General features: G+C 44.8%; 1 protein-coding gene across 2 annotated transcripts; it reads right to left on the minus strand.

Annotated features, from left to right (window-relative positions):
- Positions 1–1,672: 1,672 nt before the first annotated feature.
- Positions 1,673–10,590, minus strand: LOC135484093 (alpha-protein kinase 1-like). 2 transcript variants are annotated; one of them, XM_064765200.1, is made up of 9 exons: positions 10,484–10,590; positions 9,491–9,603; positions 8,830–9,094; positions 8,096–8,354; positions 7,555–7,641; positions 6,808–7,067; positions 4,877–6,368; positions 4,227–4,380; positions 1,673–4,069 (listed from the first exon to the last, which is right to left on the minus strand). In XM_064765200.1, the coding sequence occupies exons 3-9, from the start codon at positions 9,073–9,075 to the stop codon at positions 3,505–3,507; spliced, it is 3,063 nt and encodes a 1,020-aa protein (XP_064621270.1). In that variant the 5' UTR covers positions 9,076–9,094; positions 9,491–9,603; positions 10,484–10,590; the 3' UTR covers positions 1,673–3,504. The 2 variants fall into 2 exon arrangements, with proteins under 2 accessions (XP_064621270.1, XP_064621271.1); XM_064765201.1 differs by lacking the exons at positions 9,491–9,603; positions 10,484–10,590 and adding an exon at positions 9,218–9,316.
- Between the last annotated feature and the right edge of the window lie 4,440 nt (positions 10,591–15,030).

Below are 15,030 nucleotides of genomic sequence, written 5' to 3' on the forward strand. Positions count from 1 at the left end.
AGGTTATTGGAGACGAAGACAGTAATTTTCCAATGAAGAGACATCCCCGTGGATCAGTGTCTGCCCACGAATGCATACCCAGAACCTCCAGCAGGTCATTAGGGTAGAGGACAGTAAATGTCCAATGAAGGTACATCACCAGCAGGTTATTGGAGACGAGGACAGTACTTGACCAATGAAGAGACATTCCTCGTGGATCAGTCTTGTCCACGAATGCACACCCAGGACCTCCAGCAGGTCATTTGAGACGAGGACAGTAATTGTCCAATGAAGGCATATCACCAGTGGAACAGTATCTGTCAAATGAATGCACACCCAGAACCTCCAGCAGGTCATTGGGGCCGAGGACAGTAATTTTTCAATGAAGGCACATGACCAGCAGGTTATTGGAGACGAGGACAGTACTTTTCTGATGAAGAGACATCCTCCGTGGGTCAGTCTCTGTCCAGGGATGCACACCCAGAACCTCAAGTAGGTCATTGGGGCCGAGGACAGTAAGTGTAGAATAAAGGCACATCACCAGTAGGTTATTGGAGACGAGGACAGTACTTTTGCAATGAAGAGACATCCTCTGTCGATCAGTATCTGTTCACTGATTGCACACCCAGGATATCCAGTAGGTTATTGGGGCCGAGGACAGTACTTGTCCAACGAGGTCACATCTCGAGTGGAGAAGTCTCCGCCAACGAATGCATACCCAGAACCTCCAGCAGGTCATTTGGGGCCGAGGACAGTAATTGTCCAATGAAGGCACATCACCAGCATGTTATTTGAGACGACGACAGTACTTTTCTGATGAAGAGACATCCCCCGTGGTTTATTCTCTGTCCACGAATGCACACCCAGTACCTCCAGCAGGACATTGGGGCCGAGGACAGTAATTGTCCACTGAAGGCACATCAACAACAGGTTATTAGAGACGAGGACACTATTTGACCAGTGAAGAGATATCCCCATGGATCAGTATCTCTTCACTGAATGCACACCCAGGACCTTCAGCAGGTCATTGGAGCCGAGGCCAGTACTTGTCCAATGAAGGCATATCACCAATGCAACAGTATCTTTCAAATGAATGCACACCAAGGACGTCCAGTAGGTTATTGGAGACGAGGACAGTCCTTTTCCAAGGAAGAGACATCCTCCGTGGATCAGTATCTCTTCACTGAATGCACAACCAGGACCTTCAGCAGGTCATTGGAGCCAAGGCCAGTACTTGTCAAATGAAGGCACATATCTGTCCACTGAATCCAATGGACACCCAGAATCTCAAGCATGTTGTTAGAGCTGGGGACAGTACTTGTCCAATGAAGGCATATCTTCTGTTCGATGATTGCACACCAAGGACATCCAGTAAGTTAATGGGGGTTGTGGACAATACATGTACTTGATCTGATAAAGGCATGCATCACAACTTTGCATGATTTTCAATTCGAGTCTCATGAAGATGGATGTTTCACGGACTTTTTTTCAGTTCACACCAATATGCATGTAGCTGTTGACTAATTAACTCACCAAATTGGTGGCAAGCTATTTAGCTTTCAATTCGCATCAACTGAAAGTATATCCGACATAAGATCGCAGACAGCACCTAGGTCATTAAACATTTCTCGCCAATGCTCAGGCAGGTTTAAAAACCTCACCATGTTATAACGTAACGAACACCGAGACGCACTTCCTCATATACATTCTAATGTGTATTTTTCTCCGATTTAAATATACAAATCAAGACAATTTAAAGATGGTAACAAAGCCTTGTGTAGCCCACCTTGCCTTGTGTTCATACACATGCCTCCAAGAATTAATAAAGACAAGACTTTATGAATTCTTGATGCCACTGACCCAATCAAATGACACGTACAATAATCCTCTACGGACTGGTCACTTCAAACCAGCTCAACTCCTGACACGTTTCCTGGGACAGGGAGTATGATGACCCCCTCATTAGTATGATGAATCCCCTAATTACATCTAACACTTTCTGTAGCATCTGATGTCAAGCAATTTGAAGCTCACCGCGGCACTACTCAATTTTGCTTCGAAACGTTGATGAAGACTTCTCTGAAGCTTTTCTTAGACTGTTGGCCAATGTTGAAAGTGAGCTTGTGTCAGTAATTCTGACGGTGATATCAAGGACAAAGCCCACATTTTGGTTCATGAAAGTCCAATAATGATATGATGTAAAATCAGCTACCCCAATGATTCTATTGCAGCTGGGCCTTCCAACTTTTCCTCAACCCGGGACAGTTGCAGAAGGTCTCCAATGTTGTGACGACCCTTCGACATGCGACAAATATAACCAACTTTTGCTTAACTTCCACTCTGGGGCCAACGCGCCAACCACTGGGCCATAAAGGAATTCCCTCATGGCCGGCGGGTTAAGCCGTGCCATATACCTGGGGGTACTATACAAAGGGAGACTTTAAGGCCAAAATAGACCCGTCATACTCATTAGCCAGGTGCACGGTGGTTAAGTGCAACTTGGACCATCAGTCATGCACCCCTGGCAGTTTCTTTGTACCCCCAGGATCAGCCTGGTGCCCCTTACAGGCTGCTTGTAGTAGTTGGAAAGCCCTGCTACACAGGATAAGCTACCAGTCCCTCACGAAATAAATTAGTCTGCAGTTCAAGCTACAAAGTCTGGAACGGTTTGCACAAAAGTGCTTGTACTTTTTCATCGAAGTCAAAACCATGCGACAATTACATAAGAACACTTCATCTTGTGTAATAACTGACAACAAGAATACCACCATACATGATTTGTGCATGTTTGAGGAAACCCATTCCCCGGCAGTTTCAGCACTCCCAGAATATTTCCCTTTCATTGTTTGTTAACACTTCAAACAAACACAATGTTTAGAAATTAGCACAGTCACGAGCCACTAATCTGCTAAGAACAAATAGTAACATTACACTTGCATGACTGAACTTTATTTACATGTATTCTGGAAAGTTTCAACTCAGAAATACAAACTTTGCTTATTTTAACCTTACAAATGAAGGTCAAATGCTGGCTCGCAATATTCTTCAATTTAATAGTATTTTGAAGACTTGCAGTAGCATGTAAACTCAGAACCCAAGCCGAAATAGAGGTCTTCAAAATTCCAAGCAATAAATTTATATCCAAACCATACCCTCTGCCTTCCAGTCCTATCGATTGATGTCATGTTGACTGACAGGATGTGATAGATATTGCATTTCGATGTCAATCGCGTCACGGACTGAGCTTACAAGTCAGTGACCGCGCAAAAAAACGCCCCAGCCACCTTTACCAAAGTTGGCAGTTCCAAGGTGTATAGACTCTTCAGAGTGTTTCACTTCTTAAAGTGTTATGAATTCATGAATCACACACCCTTCACTAAATAGATATATTACATTTCTGGTAAAATAGCGTTTTGTTCAGCTAGGAATTCAGTAGACTCTCCCAGGACAGTCCATTGCATTATCCTAATTGGATGTCCTTAGGATGAGGGACGAGGCCCGTCCACTGCGTCTGGAGTGTAAGAATTAAGAGCCAAATTGAGGTCTCTCTATTCCTAGCGAGTAGCATATATCGTTACATGTTGGATGTTGATGACTCCAAAAGGCGTCAACACCCTCTTTACCAAGGTTGCCAGTAACAAATGCGGTCTTCAGAGGTTCTGAATTAATGGCCGGGTCTGTGAAAATGATGGTGCCTTTTTGGTCCCGGGGAAACCAGCCCTGAAGATCTGTCACCAGTATCCTGCCTTCGGACTTCTCCAATGTAAAGTGCATAAAGGCTAGGGACACGTCCACAAGTTTCTTAGTTAATCTTGGGTTGACATACGTGAAGTTGTTGGTCACTTTGACAAAATCTGATCCCTCCACGAACGGCTCAACATTAAACAAATAAACTATGTCCTTGTGGTCATCTGACAAAAGTTGGATGTGCGCTACAGGGACAAACTGGATCTTCCAGGCCTGATTGTCGTCCTTGAGCGCCTGGTTGAACAGGGCCACGAAATGGCGCGCTGTCATCTGGCAGACGACATCCTGGTAGTACAAATGCAGCTTTTTCCACTTGTCATCTCGGTAGCTCTTGCCAACGTATCTATCAAGACAAAGAACATCTGGTGAGGTAAAAGACGCATCTAAAAATGGACACCGTATCAGAGAGATATTTCAAGCGCTTGCTGCAATTCGGCCTCAGAGTAGATACAATGTAGATTGTCTATTTCTGTGTCCGGATGTACCCTTTAATTTGTTACCTTGCTTTTGGTTCATCCTGATTAAGATACTGAAGTTTGATGACGTCACGCATGGCTCCCTTGCGACGAACGTCCAGCTCCTCATCGACGTAGACCAGGGTTGTCGAGCAAGTCCATGTATTGTGGGCAGCGTCGAATTTAAACACCCGGGCACCTGGGAAATACATGTGTAGATTCTTGAAATTACGGCCGGTCCCTGGAGGCGGACACCGAGGACTAGAGATGCCCCGGCGGCGTCCACCAGACTGCCAGTTGCACATGGACAACAACATAGACAGCAGTTTTCTTTCTATCTGGTTACACACAAGTTAATATTCAGTGCACGAGACTTGAATTTGAATTTCAGTCAATCGTCAGTATGGAAATAATTTCCATTTTAAACCTTTCTTTTAATGAAACAACTCTGAATTTCTTCTATATAAAAGGAAAAAAGGACGAGATTACAGTTCAATAGCCTAAAAAATATATCTCAGCGGTCAGTTAACATCGCAGTACCTGTGTATGTTTGTTTCAGTCAGAATTATTGGTGATGGCGTCTATAGTGACAAAATTGACGTCATAACCTTTGCCGATACACGTACATGTACTTACTTATGCCATTGAGGAAATACTCAGAAATTGGAATCATGAGGTGCCAAGTAGATACTTACGATGAACACCCAACGGTATCTCGCCTGTCTTCAAGGCGTGACCTTGGCAGGAATCAGTCATCTCGATATTAGGATTCATTGTCTGTCCAGGCAATGCAGAAAGGGTGCAGTCTACGAAAGAGCTTATTGGGTTCACTGGATCAGGCACGAGGAACGTCTTTGGGAGTTGTGAGGGTTTGTCTTCGAGGTACATCGGTTGAACACTCTCAACGTACTCGTCAATTTCGACCCCTTGTTCCTGACTCGCGATGGACGCATCTTCTGTCTTTGGATTCATCAAGCCATGCGTTGATCCACTGTAACCTGTATCCACAGATGAAGCATAAACACCAAAAGCATCAGCAAGAGTAGCAGCTTCATGCGGCAATTCAAACTGTCCTCCGAGACTACCAGTCCCAAAAGCAGTTTCTACGACATTAATGGCCCTCGGAAGCCCCAGGCAATGCGATGCGACAGGCGGGTGAACTACCGCAGGAGTGCCGCTCTCTTCATTCCGACCTCCGTAAGATTTGGTCATCTGCTGAAACTGACCTTCTCTATCTCCCACTTTAACTGCTATCCCTGTGTCTCGTCCTGATGGTTGAGTGTCTGCCTCTGGGTCCATAAGAGAAGGTGCTACTGACAAACTCACTGAGATGGAAGTTGTCTTTTCCGAGAGATCAGCGACTGAAGTGTCTCCTTCTTGTTCACCATTCCCTGCAGTGGAGCCAATAGCATGTCTGTTAGCTCTTGTGTTGAAACGGGTGAGTCGAGCTCGAGTACCCGAGCGGTTGTGCTCGGTCACCACAGGAGTAGTAGCCGCTGGTTGTCGTTCGGATGGCTTGGTGTCAGCCTCTGGATCCGTAAGTGCAGGTGCCAAGCTCCAAGAGATTGAACGAACACGTGTCGTTGCAGATTCTTCCATGGCCCTTTCTTTTCGATTGTCTTTCCTTGGAGTGGCAGCACCAGTAGCATGTCTCGTAACCCGGGTGCGGAAACGGGACAATGGCGCTCGACTGTTGGCTGTGTCCTCAGGATGGGACACCACCTGAGTGCCTATGTGGTTAGGGGTCGATGCCACAGATTCTCGGAGAGTCGGGTACCGGTATTCATAAGCTGGTAGGTTGAGAAACTCATTAGTTTCAGGAGCACTGACAGTTTTTCGCGGTAGTTCCAGCAAGTCATGGACTTTATGGATTGCTTTGACAAAGTTCTCCTCGAGAGGAACAGCGTCAGTAGCGGCGCAGTGATGATCATAAATGACGATGCAGGTCCTTTCGATCTCAATAGCTTTCGAGATTGCTCCTGGGGTAGCCATCAGACAGTAGGCTATGAAACATTGGTACACAGCGCATGTGAATTCATTCAGCTGCTCTCGACTCGTGAGTTTATTCAATGATAGGTGTCCCTTGAGACTCATCTTGAGGTCGTTGAGAGCCTGAGTGATCAGCTTAAGCCGGTCTTCCTGAGGCAGTGTGATCACGAACATGAGCAACACTTCGCCAGCCCTTCGCTGGAAGAGAAATGGAATGAAATCAGTCTCAGAAAATGTGAGGGGCTAAAGCAATGAAAGGAAGTGAGGAAAAAACTTGTGACCAGTCGCCAATTTGGGGAGTTTCGCACTCACACCCACAGAATCGACTGTGCCCCAGATACCGAAGTCGTTTCCGCCATAACCCGATTTGCGAGTTGCCCTAGATTTAGTTGCGTCGCATAAAGATTTAAGAGTAATACCTAGACTGTTTAGCACTACTCGCCCACTGGGATGTGCCCAAAGATGTGGTAGGCCTGCTGCCATAATTGTTCACACCAGAATGCAAAACTGTTCGAATCACCAATTGATGACTATACTAGCTAGTATAGTAGTATCAGAGTATTTCAATTAATTCATTTAAAAAAAAAAAAGCAGTCTTCGTGATTGTGACTATGTCTTTTCAAGGCCGCCCGCTTACCGTATGCCTCGCGAAGAAAAATGGGTCGAATCTAGTCAGCCAGGCAGCCTGTCTGTTCGCAGCATAGGCCTCTTCAAGGGGATGGTTATGGTGGCACGCATACTTCAGCAGCATCTGCTTGAACTCTGAATGAGAGATGTTTCTTAGGGCATCTGAGAGGATGCCCAACGAGGAGCTTATTCCTTTATGGTCGGGCTTGGGTAGGCTGTTGTATCTCCGGATAGACTCGAGGACAAGGTCTGCAGCTTCCACCCAAAGACCTATATACAAGAACATGAGGGACAGAAAAAAAAACAAGCACTCACTTGATATCAATAAACGAAGTGTTTTTGTGTAATCTAGTCGATTTCCGCAATCCGATTCGAAGAAAGAGCGCTCAGCTTAGCCATCTGTATATACTTGAACACATGTACTTGACTTTAAACTTGAGGATACTGTTGCAGTAGCTTGCACGTTCACACTTTTGAAAAGGCCTGCTGTCATTTCCAGTTCTGTTCAAAATTACATTAGAACAGCTTATTCTCAGGTGCAAATTCGCAGCTAAGTCACACCTCTGGCCAGTATCCCGCAAAAGAAGCCACTGACCAGGTAGGTCTTCGTATCTCTGGCCAGTATCCCGCCAGATAGGCCATGGACCGGGTAGGACTTCGATCAAATCTCTGGCCAGTTTATCGCCAGCGAGAAGCCATGGACCGGGTAGGACTTTGGTCCTCAGCCAAAATAATGATAGTATAAGTAATAGCTTACCGAGATTATGTCTGATGACTCCTTTCAACTGGACGCATGTTGCGTGAACAAGGTTGTACTGGCTCTCGTCCTTATAGCGCCATTGCTCTGGAAGGACAAATTGAGTACAATGACCATCTTGACTCTTAGGTTTTGGATCCACACCGCCAACCCGGACTCCGTGACACAAAAGGGAAGGGAGTTCAAAGATGTAGTACCTCTGATGGTTCAGAATGACATGGACCTACAGTCCAATACGGAGTTCTCCTGAAGCAGATCTTCCAGTTTTTTTGGGTGCACCATAGCTCCTTACTTTATACAAAGGTTAGATAGTACAAAACCAAGATGAAACGTCTGCAGATATAACAGGCATATCAGAGAATACGCAAGAGACCTGGATGTGCCCTGATGAAAGGTGGTCTCCAACAACGCCATCTGTGGACGCATAAGCTGGAAAGTAGAGTTTTGATAGACCCTGGGGCATTCCATTTCATCATCCTATTCATGAAGTACGAGGCCGGTCCACTGCGTCCGGAGTGTAAGTTTTAAAGGTGTGACCAACCTTTATGTCCCTTCTCTGAGAGAATGAAATCGAGCGTCTTGTCCGCATCTTGGAGAGAGCCCCCATTTTTGAGGAACCTTGCCTTCCTTAGGTAGACCTGTGGCGCGATGGCCGTGGTGGGCGCCTGCTGTTTGATGTCGTCCACCTTGTCGAGGATGTATTTGGAGTTACCATGCAAATACATCAACCGATCAAGCAGGAGGACGACTGACGCGGCCGTCTCGAAGGCCTTCTCTGAACAGGCATGTTCAAGACATTCCTGGAAACAAAAAACAACAACATTAGAAATATTATTTTCAATCACGCCATAGTACGGCGTCCAAATCAAACTTGATAGACACGTTATTTCAGCAACAATTTCGATACATGTACATGTACCGGGACATATCACTTGTTGCAGTTAAAAAGTTCGAATTTCCTGTGTCACCTAGACTCCATTGCAGTCCATTTCGTCATCCCTATCGTTTTTCCTCGTTGGGCGACAGGGCGCGCGTCCACTGCGTCCGGGGTATGGGAGTCACCGGGGTTCAAAGAAGTTGACCCGCCTGACTGCTGCATGCCGATTTCGGCGTTCTTAGTCAGCCTTGTCTTGGTGAAGGACTAAAAGAAACACCGATGGGCATCGAATAATGGTGACGCCAATGAGATTCGTACTGCCTCTCTAATCAAGACTGCATTCTGCAATTCATGCTAGATTTGTACAACTCGGCGATCGAGGGGGCATGCGAAACAACCTTCAGAACATCCTCCTCCGTCATATCAGGATACACTGCATTCTTAGACTGGATGAGATCATTGATGTTGACGATCTCCTTCTTGTTGTCCGGCTCGAACTGCCACTCCTCGAAGACGAATGGCCAAGATTGGTCCTCAGCCTCGCGAACTAACTGCTGGAGTTTCGGCGACAGCGCGCTGAACCATTCCTTCAATGTCTTGTGTTGCGAGGAGGAATTCTTTAGTTGCACCCCAACTCCTTTCATTTCAAGTCGTGGACGGGAACTGAAATGAGTGATTTGAAAAAACCGTCACAGAGTTGATGCTGAGAAGACTAAAAACCGTCACAGAGTTGAAGCTGAGAAGACTGAATCATTAAGGGTATAGATGTCCAGAGACGCAACATACCGGTCTCTGCCCAAGCGGATGGTGTTTGGAGCCAGCAGCCCGGAAAACGTATTGTCCCGAGAGTGTCGTCAAGCCAGTGTCATAAAGACGGCCGTCTTGAATGTAGGCTTGGCACAAGTTGGGACTGATCATGTGCTCGTGTTGCAGTGATACATGCATATTTGAAGTGGACAAATGATTCATGACGAATGAACTCGGTGCTTGTCTGACAGCGGTATGGCATGCAGACATCATTGACCCTGATAGTGATATTGATAACCTATTAATACTGACTATCGGAATCTTTTTTCCGCGGGCCGTTCATGATATACTTGTCGATTTTACGCCAAATCATACTGCATATTTGCCTGCAGCAATTCGGATAGAAACCGACCGTGAATCACGACCTAAAAATAAAACAGAGACGCATATTAAACAAGATAGCAATTAGAGTATTTATAAAACAAAGACTTGAATCTATAACTGGCCCATAAACTTTAAACTACATGTAGTTGTACACATTAATATGCAAGTATTGATTCCAGAAAACTGTGTGTTTTTATGTCTTGTGTATCTCACACTACATTTTCCAGGTCACAGAACTTGGTGCGGTTAATTGTCAAACGGAACTTAACATTTTCATGCTTCATGAACACTAGAAATGTGCTTAGAAATTAAGTTTCGTTTGACAATTTGTGGCACCAACAGAAAACCATGTTTCTTGGGTAAATCGGGGGTGCTCTTTCCAAAAATGAGGTTTTTCTGGAGCCTATTTTTAGGTTGCGAAATATAGGTCTGTGGAGGAAGTGATAAAATGTCAGACAAATAGAGTAGATTAATGCAGGCCGGTGCAAAAGTAGAAAGTGTCTCCCTGGAAAAAGTGTCCGGTCCTATTTTATTCTGACGCATTATGGTCCATGGTTCTCTTGATGCCATGACTGTCAACACCTCAGATATTAAGGACATTTTAAACTTCTTCACCGGCAATTATTAGAATAAATGACGAAATCGGAGTGTATCTATGATACATGTACCAATAAACTCTCCGTTACACTGTTCAGATATCATTCTTCGGAGTTGTCAGTATATTAGTGTCACGCAGACACTTACTGACGGTACACTCTGGACGCCGTGGATCAGCGTCGTCTCTCCCCTGGGAAAGCTACGAAAGGACTGCCTCGCGAGTCTCACCGACGGGCTGTCAATTTGCCCCGTGGATTGTTTACAAATTCGCGAGGAGGGGGAGGGGGGGGGGCAGAAATATAAGCGTTTAAAGACAACACTTACCTCTTCTTTTCACCGATTTAGAAAGACAAGAGAATTGTTTTCAAGCGCGGGTAGAATGAGGTCAAGGGCGACCAGTTTGACAGGTCTCGACTCATCGCGTATCACCATCGCCGACAATTCGTAACTGGAATGGTTGGTAATTGACATTTATAGAACGGGGCATTTCTTTTTCACTTTTCTCAACTTCGGATTGGTCGAATTCGAAATATCATTTTCGGTTTTCCGAGGCCACTTGAATATGTTATACTTTATATTCTTCTCAATAACGAAAGCGCAACTACTTTCAATACAAATTTCAATACAAACTGTACATACACATGACATATACAAGCATTATAAGATTTAAGTTCTCTTAAGAAGTCGAAGTCGAAGTAAAGCCTTTTCAAATTCGACTACACAAGTTCTTGGGATTTCTAGTCATCGTATCATAAACTGTCTTCTAATCTTTGACAGATGACATGGCTTGTGCGTTCTTCCCGTTGATAATAATAATGAGTCTTTTATTTAGCGCAATGCCGTGACACTAAGTTGTCGCTCAAAGCGCTTTGGGAATCATATTATTACCCCGGTCTCCACAGAAATCAACCAGGGGTTTCAAGGAGCAACCACAAGGTGCTCACTTGAACTCGACCAGTAGGGGAACTGAGCAGTGACTCGGCCGGGAGTCAAACCCACGACCTCCTGATCATGAGACCGACTCTCTTCCACTGAGCTACCGCTGCCCCGTGCCCCGTTGATGACATCTACCATAGGCCAAAATGTGTTCAGTTCATGCTGTGCCAGCTATGGTGAGTCTGTATGATACAGGCAGAGGTTGGCTGATGTACAATGTGCTTCATGGCTGTGTAGGCTGCATCCAGTGCAGAGGAACAATCTGCACACCCGGGATCGCAAAGCTCAAGTGACTGGAAGACGGCGTTCCTCCATTAAAGATACAGACTCTATTTCCAGGTAACTGAAGCCCATTGTGGGCATCCCCAGGATAGCCAGCTGGAGACGAGAACATCCAGGTGCTCTAGCCAGATTCGAGGACATGACACTAGTCCGCCGAAACGCACACCAAGGACCTCTGGTGGGGTTACTTGACCCGAGAACGGTACACATCTTCAGTAGATCAGTATCTATCTGTCCACTAAATGCACAACCAGACCTCAAGCAGGTTGTTGGGGCCGAGGACAGTAATAGTCCAATGAAGGCACATCACCAGCAGGTCAGTGGAGACGAGGACAGTACTTTTCCAATGAAGCGACATCACCCGTGGACCAGTCTCTGTCCACGAGTACACACCAAGAACAACCAGCAGGTGATTGGAGCAGAGGACAGTAATTGTCCAATGAAGGCACATCACCAACAGGTTATTGGAGACGAGGACAGTACTTGTCAAATGAAGGCATATCACCAGTGGAACAGTGTCTGTCAAATGAATGCACACCCAGGACCTTCAGCAGGTCATTGGAGCCGAGGACAGTACTTGTCAAATGAAGGCATATCACCAATGGAACAGTGTCTGTCAAATGAATGCACACCAAGGACCTCCAGCAGGTTATCGGAGACGAGGACAGTCCTTTTCCAATGAAGCGACATTCTCCGTGGATTAGTCTCTGTCCAGGAATGCACATCCAGAACCTCCAGCAGGTCTTTGGGGCCGAGGACAGTACATGGTAATTGTCCAATGAAGGCACATCACCAGCACATCAACAGCAGATTATTGGAGACGAGGACAGTAATTTTCCAATGAAGAGACATCCCCCGTGGATCAGTATCTGTTCTGAAGGTATATCCCCAATGGAACAGTATCTGTAAAATGAATGCACACCCAGGACGTCCAGCACGTTATTGGAGACGAGGACAGTACTTTTTTCAACGAGGAGACATCCTCCGTGGATCAGTATCTGTTAACTATATGCACAACCAAGAACGTCCAGCAAGTCATTGGGACCGAGGACAGTAATTGTCCAATGAAGGCACATCACCAGCAGGTCAATGGAGACGAGGACAGTACTTTTCCAATGAAGAGACATCCTCCGTGGATCAGTCTCTGTTCACGAATGCACACCAAGAACCTCCAGCAGGTCTTTGGGGCCGAGGACAGTAATTGTAGAATGAAGGCACATCACCAGCAGGTTATTGGAGACAAGGACAGTCCTTTCCAATGAGGAGACATCGTCCGTCGATCAGTATCTGTTGACTGAATGCACACCCAGGACCTCCAGCAGGTCATCGGAGCCGAGGACAGTACTTATCCAATGAAGGCACATATCTGTCCACTGAATCCAATGGGCACCAAAGAATGATAATACTGGGTTGCTAGGATTCCTAGGTAATTTGAAGCCTTTTTTGAGACCAAAGGCCTGTAAGGGCTTTGGTTAAAAGGGCTTCAAAATACCTAGGAATCCTAGCAACCCAGTATTATCATTCTCACCAAGAACCTCAAGCATGTTGTTGGAGCTGGTGACAGTACTTGTCCAATGAACGCACACCTCCTGTCCGATGATTGCAAACTCAGGACACCCAGTAGGTTATTAGGGCGAAGGACAGTACTTGTCCAATGAGGTCACATCTCCAGTGGACAAGTCTCCGTCCACGAATACATACCCAGTACTTTCAGCAGGTCATTGGGGCCGAGGACAGCAATTGTCAAATAAAGGCACCTCACCAATAGGACGAGGACAGTACTTTTCCAATGAAGAGACATCTCCGTGAATCAGTCTCTGTCCACGAATGCATACCCAGAACCTCCAGCAGGTCATTGGGGCCGAGGACAGTAATTGTCGAATGAAGGCAAATCACAGGCAGGTTACTGGTAATTGGTAATTGGTAATTTATTTGGCCAACATAATAATTAAAGTACATGTATGAGATTTTTAACAGTGGAAATAACGGCCAGGGACACAGCCAAGATCAACAATTAGATCGCTTACGGCTGTGCCCCTGCTGAAATAAAGTAGATTTAAGAGAAAGGACAAACAAACACAAAAAGTACCTCTGGGTAAGAACCTGCATGGAACAGCTAATTACACAAAATGGTTAGTATAAAATTTACTCGAATTGTAATGTTTTTGATATCAAAACTCAGGAATGAGCACATACATAACAGTGTGGAATTACACAGCGAGAACTGTATAATCCCAATAAATAATTTTTTAAATAGGTACTGAAGCCATGAAGACTGTGAGTGTGAATTTTGTCCGAGACCAAGGAAGGGAGGGAATTGAAGATGGCGACAATACTATAAAGTGGTATTTTTTGGTTAAAATTAAGTCTGCATCGTGAAGTTATCAATTTCTGCCCGTTTCTAGTATTGTGAGGATGTACTTAGTCATTTGTTTTGATAGTGTTATGCATGAAGTAGCCCGGAAGGTCATTATTGAAAAATTTGTATAGGAATTTCATTTGTAGAAGTGAGTGTAAGTCTGTTAATTTCAATACTTTTAAAGTCTTGAAGAGAGGTTCAGTATGGGCAATAAGCTTTCTGTTTGTGATCACTCGAATAGCCTTTTTTGAAGTTTAAGGGTAGAGCCATGTTCGTAGCCCCAGGACAGTAGCTGATAATTTAGATGTGGAGTAATGAGGGCGTGGTACACAGTAACTAAGGTTTTTTGATTAACATAGGATTTGAGGTGTTTCAAAATTCCAATTGCTCGTGATACCTTTAAGGCTATCTTACGTGTGTGATGGACCCAACTGAGGTATTTATGGAGTGTGAGGCCAAGAAAATCAAATTGTTCCACGCGATCAATCGGGATATCGTGGATTTTTGGAGTGATGTTGATGACTTTTGAGTTAGACCGTTCGAATATGATATATTTAGTTTTGGGGAGGTTTAGTGACAGTTTATTAGCTTTTAGCCAATCTGCCAATTTTGATAATTCTGTGTTAATATTTACATTCATTTCGTTCAGATTTAGTTCAGACCCAAGGTTGTTTAATTCGCTCTCTAGAGTAGTGTCATCAGCGAACATGACGCTGTTAAAACTATCACTGGCTTTGTTGAGATCGTTAATATATATGATAAATAATAGAGGACCCAAAATAGACCCCTGGGGGACCCCTGTTTTGATTTTTGCACGAGTGGATTCTGTACCGCAGTAGTCAACAAATTGTTCCCGATTGAAAAGATAGTTACTCATAAGTGAAAGAGCTTTTGAATTTAGTCCATAATGTTTCAATTTACGCAGTAGTATGTTGTGATCTAGAGTGTCGAAAGCCTTGCTAAGGTCCATAAAAATAGAAAGAGATTTATTGCCAGCATCAAGTGTTTTTACAATTCTATCAATAGGTTCAGCTGCGGCCAGGTCGGTAGAGTGTTTTGGTCTGAAACCGTATTGACTGGAGTATAAAAGGTTATTTTCGGCAAAGTAGTTTCTTAATTGATCGTGGATAATTCTTTCGTAAATCTTAGATATTGCGGGCAACAGGGAAATGGGGCGGTAGTTGTCTGGGAGGGCATTGTCGCCTTTTTTGTATAATGGGAGAACACGTGCTAATTTAAGACGATCAGGGAAAACACCAATGGACATTGAATGATTTATCATAACTGTCAGTGG

This window comes from Lineus longissimus, chromosome 3 (assembly GCF_910592395.1).
Source record: "Lineus longissimus chromosome 3, tnLinLong1.2, whole genome shotgun sequence".
In the NCBI taxonomy this organism is placed as follows: Eukaryota; Metazoa; Nemertea; class Pilidiophora; order Heteronemertea; family Lineidae; genus Lineus; species Lineus longissimus.

Excerpts from the sequence above, each read along its gene's own strand:
- LOC135484093 (XM_064765200.1), bottom strand. The coding sequence starts at position 9,075 with ATGAAAGGAGTTGGGGTGCAACTAAAGAATTCCTCCTCGCAACACAAG. Across the intron at positions 8,355-8,829 it reads CGGAGGAGGATGTTCTGAAG|GAATGTCTTGAACATGCCTG; the intron begins GTTGTTTCGCAT and ends TTTTGTTTCCAG. Across the intron at positions 6,369-6,807 it reads TTTTCTTCGCGAGGCATACG|CGAAGGGCTGGCGAAGTGTT; the intron begins GTAAGCGGGCGG and ends TTTCTCTTCCAG.